General features: G+C 44.8%; 1 protein-coding gene across 1 annotated transcript; it reads left to right on the plus strand.

The window, feature by feature from the left end:
• Window positions 1-398: 398 nt before the first annotated feature.
• Window positions 399-4,216, plus strand: LOC124799051 (trypsin alpha-3-like). Its single transcript, XM_047262588.1, has 2 exons — window positions 399-568; window positions 3,616-4,216. Exons 1-2 carry the CDS (start codon window positions 399-401, stop codon window positions 4,214-4,216), a joined length of 771 nt encoding a protein of 256 aa, XP_047118544.1.
• Window positions 4,217-21,756: the final 17,540 nt, after the last annotated feature.

The following is a 21,756-nucleotide window of genomic DNA, read 5'->3' on the forward strand; positions in this document are numbered from 1 at the left end:
CTTCAGATTACGATGGGCAATGGGACGGGGGAAGGGGGGGGGGGGGGGTGGGGAGAGACATCTAGTGCCAGCTCCCACTTGAGGACACTCATCTGACACGTTAAGTGCATATTCATTGTGAGAGCTTACACGTATCATTCAAGGACAGATAACTGATTTTCTGCAAGCACTCAAGAAGAAACAGCAATATTAAGTACTCTTATCAGATTCTCTTAAATCTAAGAAATGACCTTTTCCGATAGTGAAAAACAAGAAACGGTGAATTAATAATAATAATAAAAAAACAGCTCAACTTGACCTTTAGTGGGTTTTTCCAGTCTCGATATGACGTGAGACTGAGATTCGTAGCCATAAATATGCGTGCATGTTGGACGTTAACGCAAGGCGCTCCTGCAGAGATGTTGCGGACTTGTGTAGTTGTGCTCCTGGTGGTGGCCCTCTGTGGCGCCACTCCCCTGCTGAGACCCATCCCAGGGATCAGGCAATGGAGGCCTCGTGTGGATGGCCGCATCGTCGGTGGTTCCGCTGTCAGCATCTCCCAGTACCCGTGGCAACTCTACTTCACCATGTGAGTTCTCAGTCAAGTGAATTTTTAGGTTTCTCTCTCACTAGAGATGAAGAAGTCCAAAGCAGTGTATTCCGCTTGCAAATTCTATATTGTTCGAAAATATTGAATGCTACTTAGCTTGAAGCTTAGGCTGTGCATAGCCACTGAGGTATCTTTGAACCTTGGAGGGAAAAACCAAAGATGTCCAGCAGAAATAAGTGCTACCTAACGCATTATTGGCGACACTGGCTCAAAGACAAAATCGTTCGAAAAATATTGCTCCATAGGATACATGAGGTACTGGAATGAACATTCTCTTTCAATACGTATTAAAGGTCACTAATGTATTGCAGTTCCGAAATCTGACTTGCTACAGCACATGTATACGAGTAAAATCAGCTGATGCGTTACATCAACTGTACACTGTTCCTGGTGACAGTATTCGTCAGACGAAAGGATTTAATATTATCTTAAGCAGTTCATTGTCTCCTGTCTCTGCCGATAGGTATGTGTGCATAAAGGGGAGCTGAGGACGTTAAAGACAGGCACATGACCACGTTGAAGTAACTGAAGCAATGTAGCGTTGTGGTGTTGATTGCCTTTCCTGCCTTTAACCTGCTGGTCTGCATAGAATCTCAGTTCATTTTGAAGATAGTGTCCTTAGAATATAAGATGGATGCTGGGCACATATTTCGAAATACTACGAAGAGAAAAAAATCGAACGCGAAGAAGGAGTTGTGCAACATGAACATAAGTTGGTTGGCGTTTTTATACATCTGAAAGATGGTAGCTATTCAAATTTCGTGCCAGTCCCTTAAAAGTGGTGCTAGTAGCGCCACAGTGAGGATGCAAAAATGCGTAACGGATTTGGTTTAAATACATGCCGTAACTTCCGTGAGCATTAGTTACTTCTCAGGTTCGACATGTTGAATTAACGCTCGTCAAGAAGGCCTTTAGGCGACAAAGACGCCATCGTAAAGACCTCACTGAGTTTGAACGAGGTCGTGTAACAGACCTACGAGAAGCGCGATGTTCCTTCTGCGATAATGCAGACAAACCTGGCAGAATGTAGCCACTGTTTGTGATTGATGCAGCGGTGGTCTCTAGAATGAACGGTGGGAAGATGACAGGTCTCCGGTCGGCCACGTGGCATTACCGAGACACAAGTGTTCGGCGCATGGTTTTGGCGCTTCACAGTGCATCTGCAGCGGCAATGTCAGCAGCAGTTGGCACCACAGTCACACAACGAACTGCTACAAATCGGTTACTTCAAGGACACCTCCGAGCCAAACACCCTGTTGAGAGCATTCCATTCACCCCAAACCACAGCCATTTGCGACTTTAGTGGTGTCAAGCCATAGCTCATTGGAGGGCAGGGTGGATGTGTTGTCTTTTCTGAGAGAAGCTGGTTCGTTCTTGTTGCCAGTGATGGTCGTATGTTGATTAGAAGTAGGTCAGTTGAGAGCCTGCAAACAACCTGCGGCGTTCTAGATGCACTTCACCTACACCTGGGGTTACGGTCTGACATACCATTAGTTAGATATCAGGAGCTCTCTTGTGGTTAACCCACGCACACTGACTACGAATGTGTACATCAAACTGGTGATTCGATCTGTTGTGCTGCCATTCGTGCACAACATTCCAGGAGTGTTTTCCAACACGATAACGCTTGTCCACATACAGCTGTTGCATTCCAGCATGCTCTACAGTATGTAGACATGTTGGCATGGCTTGCTCGATCACCAGATCTGTCTCCAGTCGAGCACATGGGTTCGTCATTGGACTAAAACTGTAACATTATTCGCAAACAGTGTTAACTGTCTTTGTATTGACCGGCCAAGTGCAACAGGCATGGAACTTCATTCAACAAACTGACATCAGGCACCTATACAATGCAATCAATGCATGCTTGCATTCAGAATCCTGGCGGTTACATTGGTTTTTAATGTACCAGCATTTCACATTTACAATGGCTTATCTCGCTCTTACTTTAACCTATGATCTTGCGAAACTTATCACATACATACAGAGATCAGTCAGAATATTATGACCGCCTACTAATAGCCGGTATATCCACCTTTGGCGCAGACAGCGGAGGCTACGCGCCGTGGCAACGAGGGACTGGTATGTTCCTGAAGGAGTTGGCACCACACCAGAACACAGAAGTCACCTAATTTTGGGGAAGTGGGCGGTGATCTCTGACGTCACGTTCAACCACATCCCAGAAGTGTTTGACTGGGTTCAGATATGGTGAGATGGGGGCCCAGTACATCAGTAGGAGTTCGCCACGTGCTCTTTGAACCGCTCCATCACACTCCTGGCCCTGTGACATAGCGCATTACCTTGTTGAAAAATGTCACGGCCGGCAGGAAACATGATCTTCCCAAAAATTCATTAATGCACAATAATTGTTTTTGGTGTTGGGATTCTTTTTCCGTCACCACGCATTATTTTTGTTGAGCTTATTAGGGATAATAGTCATTACAAGCTGGATGATTGTTTCCAAAATCCAAATAAACTCATACTGACAGAATGATTTAGGTGTATTATAACATCGAGACAAGCATTCGCAAGAGAAACAATCTAGACCGTTCAGGAAGTTAATTTCATAAGATTATTCCAACACTAGCATGAGCCTTCGGGTGATGCTCCGAACTGCTAGAACAACCTTCCGTATTGTTACACAAAGGGAGCCTGACGTAAATGAATAACGCAATAGTTCTCGAAAAAGGTTTGAACAAATTTGCGAATTACTGCCGTGTTATGGTAGTTCTCATTTAAAGTGTCAATATTTCCTACTCCAGCGGTCCAGACATTAACCTAAATGATCATGATTTTGAAAATATCTTTTTGTAATAATTTTGTGTTGCCGTGTAAGTAATAAACAATCTGTAAGCGATCATGTCAATGTTCAAGGAGTATTCGTCTCGGAGCTTACGAATATTTAACAACTTGGCTCGGATTGAAACACGAGAAAATCGTACTTGTTTACATCCCAGTGAGACTACATATGCAAACGTAGCAGACAAAGTGAATGTTACTGACGTCTTTTGTCTTTCCTTCGTCAGGGGCAACTACATGTGTGGCGCCTCGATCATCAGCAACACCTGGGCTCTGTCTGCGGCCCACTGTGTAGACGGCTACTCCACCAGCCAGATGCTGCTGCGCGCAGGCACCTCCACCAGGGGTAGCGGTGGCACCACCCACAACATCGCCACCGGCTACATACACGGGAGCTACTCTGATCCCGACTACGACATCGCCGTCGTGCAGGTATCCAACGCCTTCAGCTTCAACAGCAACGTGCAGGCCGTGGGTCTGACCTCGTCAGAGCCCTCTGCTGGAACGTCGGTAACAGTTACCGGCTGGGGTGCGACCTCATCTGGCGGCAGCGCCTCCAACACGCTGCTGGCGGTGAACGTCCAGATCATAGACCGCAACACGTGCAACCGCTCGTACGGTTATATCACCAGCCGCATGATCTGCGCAGGAGTGACCGGAGGCGGCAAGGACTCCTGCCAGGGAGACAGCGGCGGTCCTCTGGTGACCGGTTCCACGCAGGTCGGCATCGTCTCCTTTGGAGAGGGCTGTGGCTTGGCCAACTATCCGGGAGTCTATGCCAATGTAGCCAACCTGAGGTCCTGGATCCAACAAGCTACTGGAGTCTAAGCCATGGATTATCGCAGCCAATATTTTGTCTAATACTCGAAGATGGCACCACAAATAAATAAATAAAGTATTGTTTTCCGTCAATCAAGTTGTTATGCGTCAAGTTTTTAAATTTTGTTGTGTTTCAGGGCAATGCCATATCCAATTAAAATTTTCAAATGTTGCAAATCTGGCACTCAAACTGCTATCTAAGAACTCATAACTTAGAGTGACTGTGATACATGTCATGTTTATTTGGATGTGTAAGTTCCAATGCTGAAATAGTTAAAGTTTACAACATACATATTAAAAAACTACATATTTTTCACTATTGACTATAAGAGCAAAGGTACACAAAACTGAAAGTATACCTCAAGCACAAAACAAAGATTTTTTCCAATTCTAATCACGTCAACTCCCGCATTTTTTACCGCCGGCATCAATGACCCGGAATATATCTAAATATCAAGATACGCTAACTACTACCCACAGCTATAAAAAATTTGGTAGATATTTACAGAGAACCAAACAACGCCTGTGTGCTGAAACGAACATTTACTAGAGATGGTGAAAGAATGGAGCCTCATTACATTTGCTAGGGGGGGGGGGGGGGGCTTGAAATGGTAAACATGCTGGACATCATTAAGGGTAGATGGATTACCTGATAAGGAGATGCTGAATAAAATAGTAATGGTACAGCTTGGCTAAAACGCGAGATCAGTTTATATGTCCCAGCCTGAGGCAGCAAAGCAGTTGTCAGTTTGGCAGTAGAAGGACGTACGGTAGGGAGAGTGCTGTGAACGTAACCAGCGGTACACAGCAGTACCATGAGTTGATGCCGCCACCTAGGCACACTACACGCTAGGCGCCTCCCAGTTCCGAACAGGCAGCTTTAGATGGAGCTTACATTACAGAACTGAATTTTGCTTTCCGTCGAACCTGTCGACACGTCATATCCATATGCACGTGGTGTTGTGCACTGCTACAGAGATAACTGACAATCGAGACTACTTCGCTTATGCAAAATAGAGGGCACACCGAGATATTTCCGCCAGTGGCGGATATGACAAGACGCGCCACCGACACTCGTCCATCTCCGCCGTTCAGACAATACCGACTCAGCAACAGTTCCACAGTGCCAGCAATTCCGCCGACGAAAATAATCATTGATCACAATAACAGCCAGTGCTGGTTTTCTGGGGGAACGCTGGGGGATGCGTACCCCTAAACGTTTTCGTTGACAAAGTAATTTTCTTACGATGTTGAGAACTTGGAAGAGTGCTAAAAATCTATTTCACGGACGTGAATATTTTATTTCATTTTTTCTTGTTGGTAATTGCAATACGAACGATACCAGTGATGTTTTTGGTGGTAAAAGCGATGTCATTGACTGTTTCAAGCATTTCGAAGCTGCAGCAACCGTTCTCGACAACTGAATCGCTGGCAGCCAGTTCGACAAGCATGAAATGGCCTCGACCGCTAATAGTGGGGGATGGTAGTGCTAAACGGATATGGGTACGCTCAAACGCCGAGCTACTGATAGATGTCTCTACGGTTCCGCTACCATGATCCTTTGCGATTCATTGCAGAAAAACTTTAAAGCCTTGGTTGCTCACTTCACAGCTGCAAAAGATGATCAAAGCAGGAAATAAACTGACAGAGGTATGTGCGGTGGTTTATTAAAGTAAATTACCAAAGTTGACTTCATTCTCGACTTGGCTCTAATGTGTGATGCCCTTCAAGAATTGTCACACTGTATTCTGCCCAACAGAATATCAGAAATCAGCTGTTGGTGTTTGAAGAAAAAAAACTGAGCTGTGGTCCTCATTACTGTGAAGCCCTCAAAGCAGTCCAAGAGCTGAACTTCAGAGAATTTCACTGGAAAAGGGGGCAAGTATCAGATATCTTGAGCCCAGCATATTTTACAGTTGTCTGGAACAGCGGATGGAGAATCGTCATCTGCAGACAGAGGATATTGCTATCTCTGAATGTGCGAAAGTTTTGGACTCGTCAAATTGGCCTGAGACTCCTGGAATGACATATGGTGAAACAAATATCAAAACTTCATGTCGTCGTTTTGCTCTTCCAGAGAGAGAAATATGTAGAGGATGTCGGGATTATTTGATAGAGAAAGTCAACTGAAGAGTCCGATACCTTTTTTTTTTTTTTTTTTTTTTTTTGTAGTTTGAAATGTTGATGACGTCACGGCTAAAAGCAGACGGGTGGTATCCCATGCTTCAGTTATAAGTAATTTTCGCTGCATTATATCCAATGTCGGAGTACCCTCAAACATTTTTTTTGAAAAAAAAAAGCACTGGTAACAGCTGTTTATGGACTGGTAGTCGAACTGTAGAAGCTGAGTGTCTGCCAGAGGTATATTCTGCTCAGTCACAGTTACTGTGAATCAACAGTAAACTACCAGAGACAGCAAAGATACCAAGAAAGTGAACTACTACTAAAGCATGTGTGAGGGGCTGAGAGCACAAGTGGTACAAGAGCTTGCTAGAGTATATTGAGTAAATGGCTTTTCATAAATTACTTGGAAACATCAGACGTTCTTTTCTAATTCTCAGTTAGTAGGTATGGTTCGAAATTTTATTGCTTCTAGAGTATTTTTTTAGTATATTAAAAAGACTTACACTTTTTTTAGAGTGAAACAGATGCAAGTTGAAAAACATTATCTTTATTGTGCGTAATTTTTAAGATTATTTTGGTGCTACACACATGGTACTCGTACTTCAGTACATGTTCACTATAATACAAGAAAACGCGTAATTAATGTTTGATTAATGTAACAAACAGAAAAACAAATGGTAAATAACAAATAGAATAAAAATACGGAAACGAAAATATAGTGCAGTAGTTGCAAAACGTATGAGAGATTATTCGGTGTCATTTTGTAGAACACTCGGACAGTTAGTGCCTTACTGAAGATCAGGAATCGTGTTCTTGTGTGGCATCTCTTGAAGAATGTGTTTCCCGGGGCAATACTTGTCCTGCTTTAACATTGTGTTGTGCATTTTTCATCTGTCTTTGTCCCCTTCTACCACCACATGCTCTTGTTTCCCAACTACCTCTTCGTTCACCCATGGCAACTACCTTCTGGGAATGGGACATATTATTATAGAACGCTTGATAAATTGGAGGGATGTAGTTATTTCTTGAAAATTTTTCCACTTCTGAAATTCTATTTCATACGCATCTTGATGCAACGGTTGAAGAAGTGCGACTAATATTGCGCCTCATATAACCCGCTTCAATAAAGTGAAGTTCACGTTTAAGTGAATACTTGAACAGCATTGTTAGAGGATTTTCTTTGTTGATTCTGATCTTACTAACATTCTTCCATTGTATTTTTTATCCCTCAGTGTCTTTAGCAACTTTATCCTTTGCTACGGCATCGGTGGCTTTAATTGGAAGGAAGTTTTCATTTCCACTACGGAAAACTTTAGGCTGACCTTCTTCACTGCTTCCACCTTTGTGGTCGAATAAATATGTATTTGAAGCATTTCTTTGCATTATCTCATTCTATGTAAGTATGACCATATTCATAGAATTTGTGACCTATTATGTCAATATGCTGATTTGGTCTCAAAATGCACATCCACCATTTCAGTAAGGGGGCCTGTTTAACATGTATCGAATATTACTATCAGTAATCTTAAAGGCATACACACTGGGCTACTGTGATATTTAAAAAAATGCATTTGTTAAAGTTAGCAGAAATTCTCCTTTCATCCACCAGTTTACCTGCACTATTACATACCAAATGCAGTCCAGACATTTCTTAGAGCCGAAACTTTATCATGACACAGTCAGAATATCTTGTAATTATTTTTCTCAGAAGAGGTCCACAATTAAGCTTAAAAAATGTTCGCTTGGAGCACTTATCGTGAAATGTCGTTAGGACCACTTGCACTCTCAGCCCATTTTATATGGTGCAAATAAATGATATTTATTGTTTCTACTTTGTGTTGCCACATTTATGATATAGAGCACACCTGTAAACGTACATCTTGTGTTGAACTGTGGTAGGGAGCACGCGTACTGTTACCGTGGATGTTGGACTCGATTAAATGTAACATCGAGTTACGACATACCAACTAGGAACAATGTTGGCTACAGTAAGTACACTAATGGCCATTAAAATTGCTACACCACGAAGATGACGTGCTACAGACGCGAAATTTAACCGACAGGAAGGAGATGCTGCATATGCAAATGATTAGCTTTTCAGAGCATTCACACAAGGTTGGCGCCGCTGGCGACACCTACAACGTGCTGACATGAGGAAAGTTACCAACTGATTTCTCATACACAAACAGCAGTTGACCGGCGTTGCCTGGTGAAACGTGGTTGTGATGCCTCGTGTAAGGAGGAGAAATGCGTACCATCACGTTTCCGACTTTGATAAAGGTTGGATTGTAGCCTATCGCGATTGCGGTTTATCGTATCGCGACATTGCTGCTCGCGTTGGTCGAGATCCAATGACTGTTAGCAGAATATGGAATCGGTGGGTTCAGGAGGGTAATACGGGACGCCGTGCTGGATCCCAAAGGCCTCGTATCACTAGCAGGTGACAGGCATCTTATCCGCATGGCTGTAACGGATCTTGCAGCCACGTCTCCATCCCTGAGACAACGGATGGGGACGTCTGCAAGACAACAACCATCTGCACGGACAGTTCGATGACGTTTGCAGCAGCATGGACTATCAGCTGGGAGACCATGGCTACGTTACCCTTGACGCTGCATCACACACAGGAGCGCCTGCGATGGTGTACTCAACGACGAACCTGGGTGCACGAATGGCAAAACGTCATTATTTCAAATGAATCCAGGTTCTGTTTACAGCATCATGATGGTCGCATTCGTGTTCGGCGACATCGCGGTGAACGCACATTGGAAGCGTGTATTCGTCATCGCCATACTGGCGTATCACGCGGCCTGATGGTATGGGGTGCCATTGGTTACACATCTCGGTCACCTCTTGTTCTCATTGACGGCACTTTGAACAGTGGACGTTACATTTCAGATGTGTTACGACCCGTGGCTCTACCCTTCATTAGATCCCTGCGAAACCCTATATTTCAGAAGGATAATGCACGACCGCATGTTGCGGGTCCTGTACGGGCCTTTCTATATATACAAAATGTTCAACTGCTGCCCTGGCCAGTACACTCTCCAGATCTCTCACCAATTGAAACCGTCTGGTCAATGGTTGCCGAGCAACTGGCTCGTCACAATACGCCAGTCACTACTCTTGATTAACTGTGGTATAGTCTTGAAGCTGCATGGGCAACTGGACCTGTACACGCCATCAAAGCTCTGTTTGATTCAATGCCCAGGCGTATCAAGGCCTTTATTACGGCCAGAGGTGGTTGTTCTGGGTACTGATTTCTCAGGATCTATTCACCCAAATTGCGTGAAGATGTAATCACATGTCAGTTCTAGTATAATATATTTGTCCAATGAATACCCGTTTATCATCTGCATTTTTCTTGATGTAGCAAATTTAATGGCCAGTAGTGTAGCTTCAAATGGATATAGCCAGCAGTAGTTTTGTGGAGAGGAAAATGCTTGTACAAGACAGACTAGCATGGAGAGCTGGATCAAATCAGTCTGCAGCTCAAGACTGTACAGTACACTGACGTGATGAGTGTAGCTTGTAATGGTACAAATTCCTCTACCATTACTTTCTCTCAACAGCAGTTGTTGATACCAATATTATTTTTCGAATTTTGGACAGGTCAGTATTATCAGAATGAAATTTTCACTCTGCAGAAGAGTGTGCGCTGGTATGAAACTGTGGTGTCACCGCCAGACGCCACACTTGCTTGGTGGTAGCTTTAAATCGGCCGCGGTCCATTAGTACATGTCGGACCCGCGTGTCGCCACTGTCAGTAATCGCAGACCGAGCGCCACCACACGGCAGGTCTCGAGAGACGTACTAGCACTCGCCCCAGTTGTACGGACGACTTAGCTAGCGATGCAACACTGACGGAGCCTCGTTTATTTGCAGAGAAGATAGTTAGAATAGCCTTCAGTTAAGTCAATGGCTGCGACCTAGCAAGGCGCCATAGCAATTGATAGTTATCGTATGAAGCATGTCTCATCAAGAACGATGTATACAAATGATAGATTAAAGTTAAGTATTCCCGCAGCTACGTACTTTTCTTTATAGCATTCATTACGTATCCTGTTTCAGACCTCACGCCATCCTGCGTGAGCTTATAGCGTGCATTTCGGCCTTCTCTAGCAATATAACAGAAACTTCCTGGCAGATTAAAACTGTGTGCCGGACCGAGACTCGAACTCGGGACCTCTGCCTTTCGCTGGCGAGTGCTCTACATATTTTCCCTATTTTTTTTACAAGTGCTCTAATGACCGTTCTTTTCTTTTTCTGCGAGCCGTTGCATTACCATATTTTTCTTTTTTTCTTTGCTTTTTTTATTATTTTATTTTGTTTTTAAGGAAGGTACGAGAAACAGAAACATTTATTATTCACAAAACCACAATACGTCCTTATACATTATAACTGTCCTGGAAGGAACCTCGCTGCCGTCCTACCACGTGGCATGAAATGACAACAAAGTCAAAGTGGGGCCACCTCCGCCACTCTTAAAAAAAGTATGTATAGATATTAAAACAAAATTCAAAGAAACTTTCCATTGCCAATTGTGCAAGTGTCAGTTCTTCCTGGGTCGGATACTTGCATAGTTTCCCTTAGCTGATCACTTTACTTGGTCGGCTCCACAATGATAGTACTGCCGCTCATCTTCGCGCACCCGGCACACCCCACGTATACTGCGGGTCCTCAAAAACTGTTCTTAGGAAATTTGCAAACCAGTCCTTGTACTTTCGTAGCCGTAACAGTTTTGTGTGGACATCTTGCAAGTATTGCTAGTAATCCAGTACGTTCAGTTTGTTCTGACATGTGTGTCTATATATGTAATTGACCGTCATACTTGTGATTCACGCCACTGAGTTCGTCTTATGAGGTGGTAAATACATTTCCTCTGGAAAAAATACTATGTCGAAAGATACAGATAGTGCGCCACATGAACGCTTTTATCTCCCTTGCTAGAGTCCAGACAGCCAACCCCTCGCCGCAGACCGGCCGGTGGTCGTCCGTAACCAGCATGCCGCATTGCTGACGCATGGGCGAACCCGCCAAATGTATTGCGTACTTTTTGTCATTCGTTGGGTATTTCCGATTCACTACAATGTACCATGTTGAACTGGCTGTTGTAAGTAGGTGGGGGTGGTGTACCGTGCGCCACACCACGACTGGATGTTTCCGTTCCGCCATGTTTCCCGCGACCTGTTGAAGAAGCAGATGGTATACGTCCTTCGATGTCGACTGTCGGTTCAAAAATGGTTCAAATGGCTCTGAGCACTATGGGACTCAACTGCTGAGGTCATTAGTCCCCTAGAACTTAGAACTAGTTAAACCTAACTAACCTAAGGACATCACAAACATCCATGCCCGAGGCAGGATTCGAACCTGCGACCGTAGCGGTCTTGCGGTTCCAGACTGCAGCGCCTTTAACCGCACGGCCACTTCGGCCGGCTTCGACTGTCGGGATATCGGTAAACGCTCTCCAACGTAACTGTGTTCAACGATGAACGTGGGCACATACGTTACTGGGGGCGATATATGGCCGACACTGACCGGGGGAAGATGCGATGTTGGTACTAGTTCTTCGATGATCGTCCCCGTAAGCGAGAGATTCCTGTTGCACCACCGTTTTACATAGTATTAATATACATGGCACGCGCCATCTCGTGTGCGTTCACTAAACCAACGCCCCCTTCTAGCGGTGGGAGGGTAAGCGTGTTGTACTGTACCTTAAAGAGCTGCCCCAGGCTTACATAGTAGCCAAAAGCCGCCTGAATCCTCATAGCCATCGAGCGCGTCAAGGGGAGAAGCTGTGTCTGCTGACATATCATGGGAGCGAGATAGAGGTTGACGATTGACACTCGCTGCAGCACATCCACGAAAGTAGGACGTCTAGTCGTACTGACGTGCGGACTCTGAGCAAAACAGTTGGTAGCTGTCCGCAGCCGTTCCCGCCGTTTCTTTATGAAAGGTGATAAACATCGGAGGGTTTGCACCACAGGTAAGGGTCCTTCAGTTCCTGTTTCTAGTTCACTCCCCACATGCATGAATTGTTATTTTTGGAAACTGACCTCGCTGCCAGCTGCCAGCTGCCATCCCATCGTCTGTAGCCAGTCCAGGTCTTCCCCTCATTCTGGACGATGAACACAATCAACTGCGTATGCTCTCATTTGAATGATAGATGCCGCAGGGAGATCCCGGTAAGACAGCGGCGAAGGCATGCGAGGCACGGTTCGAAGGTGATCGCATATAGGAGGGCCGATAAGGGACAATCCTGTTTGACTGACCTTAGATGTTAAAATACTCTGCTCTTCCTCCGTTAGTCACTATCGCTGATCTAGCGCCGTGCAACAGCAGCTTCACAGCAGTGGTCAATACTGGCGAGACACCCATCCTATTCATCACCGCCGCGAGGTTCACATGATCTACTCGATCAAAAGCATGATCAAAGACTGCAGCAACTAGTGCCCCCCAGAGACGACATGCAGCCCTGAGGGCGACGACGTCATAATAGTCTCCCAAGGCTGTGTGGATATTACTGATGCCACCAAGACAAGACTGATCGACAGGTATTCCATCCGACCGCGACTGTTTGATACAGCTGCCCTGTATGGGCATAAAGATCTTGTAGTCACTATGAAGGCGGGTCAAGCGGCGATAATCACAAGGCCGTCTGCCACCACGTGGCTTGGGTACCGGGATCATGAGCCCTTCCGTGAATTTTATGGGAACCGATACTTCTTGCCGCAGAAGCTCATTAAACATGTATAACCACATCGGTGTCATAATGGTCACAAAGGCGCCGTAAAATTCCAACGGGAACCCAACTCGACCAGGGGAGTTGTTGGAGGCACCTCGTGTAATCGCTTCCTCCAGCTCCTCACACGTAATTTCAGATAACACGTCCGCTACCCATTCACACGCGTCGCGGCTTGGATCTCTTCCAGGACGTTCCCCAGCTTGCTCTGGCCCTCCCCGTCGCTCTCATAGAATCTGCTAAAATAATCCTTGAACGCTTGTGCTATGCCCCTTTGCGTTGAAAAACGATGAGCATCGCCGAGATTGATCTCACGAATTAACGTCCTTCGTCTTCTTCTGCTTTCCTTTATCACACAATGCATCGAGGGAACTGCGTTGGGCAGGCAATCCTGCGACCTCGTGCGTATCATCATACCCGGTATCCTTAGCGTCGCAAGTTGCACCAGCTTCGCCTTGACTCGGTGGACGGTCGCCTGGCGTTCTGGTGTAGGTGGTTGAGTGAACAGTTACCGGAGGGGCGTAAAGTAAATGTCTGAGGTCGTGCGCTGCTATTGAGAAACCTCCTTCCCATAACCTATTAATGTCCTCCGTAAAGCTGGCTTCGCGCACTCGATCCATCACTATCGGACAGAACCGTAAGAATTTCGTCGATGAAGGCAGCCATGCCATGCGTCCTCCACCATGCGTCGGCATTCAGCATCACGCAGGTGGGAGACGTTCATCTTTCAATTACCCCTCCCGTCTCCATACATGCTGTCTAGCAAGATTAACGGTACAAATATATCCCTCATGGTCTGTAAACGCGCAGCGCGGGATTAACCGAGTGGTCTAGGGCGCTGCGGTCATGGACTGTGTGACTAGTCTCGGCAGAGGTTCGAGTCCTCCCTCGTGCATGGCTGTGCATGTTTGTCCTTAGGATACTTTAGGTTAAGTAGTGTGTAAGCTTAGGGGCTGATGACCTTAGCAGTTAAGTGCCATAAGACTTCACACACGTTTTTTTTCACGTCTGTAAACGCTGTCGGCTAGATTTCTGCGTCCACCGTGGACATCGCTAACTCTCTTGAAACGTAGAGCCGATCCAAACGTCTCGTGGAGTGGCTCGTAAAAAACGTATATCCTAGTTGGTTGCAATACTTCAGAATCCCATGTATCGACTAATTCCATCCCGTTGACCAGCTCCAGAAGTTCTTGGCTAGGAGTATACTAAGGATGTTGGTCCTCTCTGCCGAGCACACAATTAAAACCTCCACCGAGCATGCAACTATCGTGTCGGAGCAACGGTGTAACCTCATGGGCGTAAAACTCTGCTCTGTCCCTTCTCATATCCGAGCATGACGGTCCATATATACTGATCCAACGTATTCCACCTATGTTCACGGTCGTATCACGTGCAGAAGGCAAATAATCTACTTCGTCTGCACGTATTCCTTCCTTCGATAGTATCGCAGTGCCAACGCCTCTCTCGTCACACGGGGAACAGTAAATATCGCAACCGTAGAAATCCGAGGAGAGAAGCACCCGAACTTCCTGTAACAGCACTGTGTCTAAATCTGCAGCCTTTATCATGTTGAAACGGTACAGTAGTTTCCACTCTATAAGCAGCAGGTTTCGCTGCTCGCTCGCACCGGGAAACAGAAACAGAGGCGGCTCCGCAGCCAATTTTATTACACGACGCGGCCGGCCGAGAGTGCAACAGAACCCACGTGGGCGGGTGGAAAGAAATGTATCAGGCTTCATAATACGTATTTATATGTGTCGTGTATTATGCATTTCTTGTACGTGGATGTGAATTTCCACATGAACTTTCCTAATCCTCCTCACACCTTTCCGTAAAGTGTGGCCAAATCTCTGTTGGGAAGTAGTTCTGTAGTATAGTAGTGCCAACCTTACTCCTGGCTAGGGGATCAGAGAGACAGCACAGGCAGGTAAAAGTCAAAGACTTTCCAGTGTCACAAGATTTGGTGTGGAGAGGTTGGTCATGGGAAAGTGGTTCGACAACCCCCTCCACCGGGGCCCAGGAAGACCTCCGGGTGCCCGCCGTATTCTAGGGGTGTTACAGAAGACGGGTAAGTGAGCAGACGTGCCCTCAGTGCGTCTGTCTCAATGTTCACGCATGGAAGAGAGGTATTTGAATATTTGTGCTAATTCTTATATTTCCAGTTTCGGATTGTGTAAGGTAATGAATGTGCTCGTTTAATTCCGGAAATTTGACCGCCTGTGTTAAAGTATCTGGTCCCCAGTTTGCCCGTTATCCTCTTCACATAGTGAATGTCCTATGTAAAATATTGGGAGACTTTGGTGGTATACATTTGGCCAACGCAATTCCGTCTTATCCGTAGAAATGTGCGTGCAGATCAGTATATAATATACCCGAGCAATAAGTTGTAAAATTGTAATATCTGTAAACTGAAACAATTACTGCTATCGCTGTAAAGTCGAGTGATAATGTTTAAAAGAAATAGGAAATCAACTGTCATCAATCTTTAACATACCTTAAAACTCACAAAGAAGTCAAGTTAAAGGAATTTATTCAAAATAAAAGCTACAGAATGCAGGGACCCACACATCAGCGTGTGAGCCCTCCAGCCCCTTGCCTAGTATCGTACAGAAAGGACACGCTCTCTAGGTAGCGCTCTCAAGCTCCTCTCCCCAGTTATCCGTTGCGCAATTTTGATTCAGGGCTTGACATCAACTTTCATCTGGCGTCCCTAGGCAAGGAGGTAAGACGGTAAACTTTCAATGTCACTGAGCATCTTGATTTTTACCGGCGTCCCAATGCTATTGATTTTAACAGGCCCTATCCAATAAGCTTGTTGCATGGCTGTCAAAGTAGATAGGGCACCTTACGGTAGCAAACTCTCCTTTCAAACGTCCCCCGGCGTCCCCTCATATGTTCTGCCGTTATTCCGTGCACTCTTCCAGTCTTAAACACCGGGAGAGTGTGTGGGAGCACTTCCTCCAGCATCATTTGTTCTCAGCTGGGGTGGGTTTTTCTGACCGGCCCTCTAGCGTCCCATCGTTGTCGTGGGCTGTAGACGCCGTAGCCTCATCAGTAGCCTGTTGCCGTCCATCGGCATCGGCACCGGAGGGTCGTGTCGCCGTCCCGCTGGCCACCCTTGCATCCATGCTAGGCAGTTCTTCTGTATCCGTGGTCATCTGTTCTGTAGTCGTAAACGCCTCAGCATTGCCTGCTGGATCTGGTCGGTCGTTCTCCACCGTGAGGCGGCGCTCCTTCCGGCGTTTTGGTGATCGCTGTTTTCATTGCCAAGCCTCAAAATCAGTCAGCATGGCCTCTGGTTGTTCGTGGGGGACGTCCAAACCTTGCGCCGTCGAATTCTCGACGTCTGTAAGTGCCTAGCTGAAGGGGGGGGGGGGGGGCGGCGGCAAGAGGCACCGAAGAGAGAGGGTGTCCTCTGACTGTTGCAGGCGGTCCAGTGCAACGTCGTTCTTCCGTGGCTCGCCACGATCTGCCTCTGTCTGTACGTTCCGGTACGTTTCTGCCTCGGGGTCTACGTCATCGCGTAATGCGGCGAAGAGGTCATGGAGAGCATTGTCGGATGCGGTGTGAGTGGTGAATCATCCCGTGGCAGCTGTAACAACTTTCGTTTAGTACACTCAGAACGTACGTATCCCTCCTTGCCACACTCGGAGCACGTCCTTGGTTGTCATTCGTAGATGACAATCGCCATACAACCAGCGGTGTACACGGATGACGGAACATGTTTTCGGGGTTAGATCCATATTTGTCTGACGCCATTGAGGACAGAATACGTTTTGAAACTCACCCGTTTTTCAGCCACGTGGAATAGGACGGTTGCGTAAGGACGCAGGGCGTTTGTCACCAATCCTTCAGCCCGCATCTCGTGGTCGTGCGGTAGCGTTCTCGCTTCCCACGCCCGGGTTCCCGGGTTCGATTCCCGGCGGGGTCAGGGATTTTCTCTGCCTCGTGATGGCTGGGTGTTGTGTGATGTCCTTAGGTCACTTAGGTTTAAGTAGTTCTAAGTTCTAGGGACTGATGACCATAGATGTTAAGTCCCATAGTGCTCAGAGCCATTTGAACCATTTTGAACCAATCCTTCTGGCACTTCGAATGGAAGCTCAAAGACGAGGCGTGTTCAACTGTATCTGCTCCAACATCCCTGACCAAATGACGGAAACGAAGTCCTTGTCGGTGTCAGAGTAGTAGTTAGTCACATGTCGCTTCATTGATGAGCTTGACATAGACTATGCTGCTGACTATAGATATGTGTATTCCATCTAGAAAGTGAGGTTCGATTTTTACCTCGTCCGTAAATAACGTTCTATCTCGCAAGCCTTCGGTTGATCATATTCGTTAACAAAATTACATTTCAGTGTCGATTTGCGGAACGACAGGGCCATGATTTGTTCTATGTATTACCATGGCACACCGCTACACACTTAACGTAAACACCTCTCTCGCACACGTGTGGCAGGGACGTAAACACCGTCCGAAACGCTGTACTGCTGAAGGCGGATTATACTGAGCTACCCAAGCACGACTCACGACCCCTTCCCACAGCTTCAATTCCGCCAGTACCTCGTCTCCTACCTTCCGAACTTCAAACAAGTTCTCCCGCGAAACTTGCAGAACTAGCACTCCTGGAAGAAAGGATATTGTGGAGACATGGTTTTGCCACAGTCTGGGGGATGTTTCCATAATTACATTTTCACTCTGCAGCAGAGTGATGAAGCTTCCTGGCAGATAACAACTGAGTGCCGGACCGAGACTCTAACTCGGGACCTTCGCCTTTCGCGGGCAGGTGCACACAGTTTTAGTCTGCCAGGAAGTTTCACGTCAATGTTATCTCATTTGATTTTCTGAAAACTTTCTTGTAGTTTTGTATACAGTATGTAATATGTAATATACGTATAGTGAACGCATTACTGTGGCCAAGATAGATACGAAGCCCACGCCTACCACAGTAGTACAAGTTTATATGTCAACTAGCTCCGCAGATGACGAAGAGATTGCTGAAATGTACAATGAAATAAAAGAAATTATCCAGATAGTGAAGGGAGTCGAAAATTTTAGTCATGGGTGACTGGAATTCGATAGTAGGAAAAGGAAGAAAAGGAAACATAGTAGGTGAATATAGAATGGGTGTAAGGAATGAAAGAGGAAGCCGCCTAGTAGGATTTTGCACAGAGCATAACTTAATCATAGCTAACACTTGGTTCAAGAATCATGAAAGAAGGTTGTATACATGGAAGAAGCCTGGAGATATTGGAAGGTATCAGATATATTATATAATGGCAGGACAGAGATTTAGGAACCAGGTTTGAAATTGTAAAACTTTTCCAGGGGCACATGTGGACTCTGACCACAATCTATTGGTTATCCACTGTAGATTCAAGCTGAATAAACTGCAAAAAGGTGGGAATTTAAGGAGATGGGACCTGGATAAACTACCCGAACCAGAGGTTGTAGAGAATTTCACGGAGAGCATTAGGGAACGAATGACAAGAATGGGGGGAAGAAATACAGTAGAAGAAGAATGGGTAGCTTTGAGAGATGAAATAGAGAAAGTAGCAGAGGATCAAGTAGGTAAAAAGACAACAGATAATAGAAATCCTTGGGTAACAGAAGAGATATTGAATTTAATTGATGAAATGAGGAAATATAAAAATGCAGTTAATGAAGCAGGCAAAAAGGAATACAAACGTCTCAAAAATGAGATCGACAGGAAGTGCAAAATGGCTATGCAGGGATGGACAGAGGACAAATGTAGGGATGTAGAAGCGCATATCACTAGGGGTAAGATAGATACTGCCTACAGGAAAATCAAAGAGACCTTTGCAGAAAAGAAAATCATCTGTATGAATATCAAGAGCTCAGATGGAAACCCAGTTCTAAGCAAAGAAGGGAAAGCAGAAAGGTGGAAAGAGTGTATAGAGGGTCTATACAAGGGCGATGTTCTTGAGGACAACATTGTAGAAATGGAAGAGTATGTAGATGAGGATGAAATAGGAGATATGATACTGCGTGAAGAGTTTGACAGAGCACTGAAAGATCTAAGTCGAAACAAGGCCCTGGGAGTAGACAACAATCCATTAGAACTACTGACAGCCTTGGGAGAGCCAGGCCTAACAAAACTCTTCCATCTATTGAGCAAGATGTATGAGACAGGCGAAATACCCTCAGACTTCAAGAAGAATACAATGATTCCAATACCAAAGAAAGCAGGGGTTGACAGATGTGAAAATTACTAAACTATCAGTTTAATAAGCCACAAAGGCTGCAAAATACTAACACGAATTCTTTACAGACGAATGGAAAAACTGGTAGAAGCCGACCTCGGGGAAGATCAGTTTGAATTCCGTAGAAATGTTGGAACACGTGAGGCAATACTTACCCTAGACTCATCTTAGAAAATAGATTAAGGAAAGGCAAACCTACGTTTCTAGCATTTGTAGACTTAGAGAAAGCTTTTGGCAATGTTGACTGGAATACTCTCTTTCAAATTCTGAAGGTGGTAGGGGTAAAATACAGGGAGCGAGAGGCTATTTACAATTAGTACGGGAACCAGATGGCAGTTATAAGAGTCGAGGGGCATGAAAGGGAAGCAGTGGTTGGGAAGGGAGTGAGACAGAGTTGTAGCCTATCCCCGATGTTATTCAATCTGTATATTGTGCAAGCAGTAAAGAAAACAAAAGAAAAATTCGGAGTAGGTATTAAAATACATGGAGAAGAAATAAAAACTTTGAGGTTCGCCGATGACATTGTAATTCTGTCAGAGACAGCAGAGGATCTGGAAGGGCAGCTGAACGGAATGGACAGTGTCTTGAAGGGACGATATAAGATGAACATTAACAAGAACGAAACGAGGATAATGGAATGCTGTCAAATTAGGTCTGGTGATGCTGTGGGAATTAGATTAGGAAGTGAGACGCTTAAAGTAGTAAATGAGTTTTGCTATTTGGTGAGCAAAATAACTGATGATGGTCGAAGTAGAGAGGATATCAAATGTAGACTGGCAATGGCAAGGAAAGCGTTTCCGAAGAAGAGAAATTTGTTAACATCGAGTATAGATTTAAGTGTCTGGAATACGTTTCTGAATAGAACGGGAGAGAAGTGAAATTTGTGACACAACTTGACTAGAAGAAGAGATCGGTTGGTAGGGCATATTCTGATGCATCAAGAGATCACAAATTTAGCATTGGAGGGCAGCGTGGAGGGTAAATATCGTAGAGGGAGACCAAGAGATGAATACACTAAACAGATTCAGAAGGATGTAGGTTGCAGTAGGTACTGGGAGATGAAGAAGCTTGCACAGGATAGAGTAGCATGGAGAGCTGCATCAAACCAGTCTCTGCACTGAAGACCACAACAACTTGTAATATATCAAGTTAAAATTTATGAAAAGGAATTACTGTATAAAATATTTTAGTTTCGCTGTTATAATCGATAAGTACTAGTTCTGAATATATAGTTAATTTAAAAAAAAAATTAATTACGAATTATTTGCACATTTAACATTTCTGTTATTAATTACGCAATCCTGTACTGTTTACTATGTTTATTTCTGGATTCATTTATGAAAGAATAATCAAAATTAATAATCTAACAAAAACCAGTAGGGTTTCATTTGTTAAGAAAAATTGGAAACCCTTTGGAATATTGTTATTTCCGCAGAGTGTGAGAGTCGTAAGCTTGCCTCTGATGTGACCAGAAGTATTTATGTATTATAAGTGAAAACTACGTAATTTTGGTTTGCTTATATGAAAAATCTAAATACTGTTTGGTATACTAAAATGTGAGAAAATCAGCGGAAAATATATTTACGTAAAAAATTCTGCAACAATTTATTTAGTTCAAACCAACCGTGGGTACCTGATTTTAGACCTTCAGCTTTAAGAATCAGATCCCAGGACAAGAAGAAGTGAAGCCATCGCGACATGACAAGCTAAGTAAACTTGAGAGTTTATTATAATCTTCGCTCCTCTAAAATCTGCATTACAAGCTTTTGTGTTCCAAGCTTCCTGATGTTGAGATGACATTCTCCGTGTGTTAGTAGCGTGGTTGTAGACTTGTAAACTAGCCTTTGCTTCTTCATATACATTTACAGTCTTTGCATCTTATTCTACTGCAAAAGTCATCTTTCGGATATTTTGGTACCTGTCTGAAGGAGATAAAATTCCAAGACATGTTCCAGTATCTACAGAGGGCAAAGTCTGTAGCGACAAGTCATTTCAAGTAACGGAAGCCAACAGTTCTGTGTGAGATGTCAATGCTATCGTTGTATATTGTGAGAATTCGGCTCTGGTAAACACGATTAGCCTTTCAGCATTGCCTCCAGGGGACATTCGCTCACAGATGACGCGGACAACTACTCGTATCCATTCTTTTATCATCTCCAGCATGTGGCTCACAGAATGGATTCACTCAGGTCCAGTTACAGGTCACATAGAGCCTATAGCGCTGACAAACTGCCGGGCTTCTGTTCTATAATGTATACTCATTCTTCTTCAGTGGATTTTAAGAGGAGGTCATCTATAACAACTTTTTATTTAAGCACTAAGAACTGCTATCCCTCGTGATTGTTGAAACATTATCTAGACAATACACTGAAGACACTAAACCTCCGAGTCATATTTGGCTCTTGGTACCTCCCTTTACGTAACGAAGACAAAACCTTATTTGACTTATTAGTTCTATTCAT

Source organism: Schistocerca piceifrons, chromosome 5, assembly GCF_021461385.2.
Source record: "Schistocerca piceifrons isolate TAMUIC-IGC-003096 chromosome 5, iqSchPice1.1, whole genome shotgun sequence".
Classification (NCBI taxonomy): Eukaryota; Metazoa; Arthropoda; class Insecta; order Orthoptera; family Acrididae; genus Schistocerca; species Schistocerca piceifrons.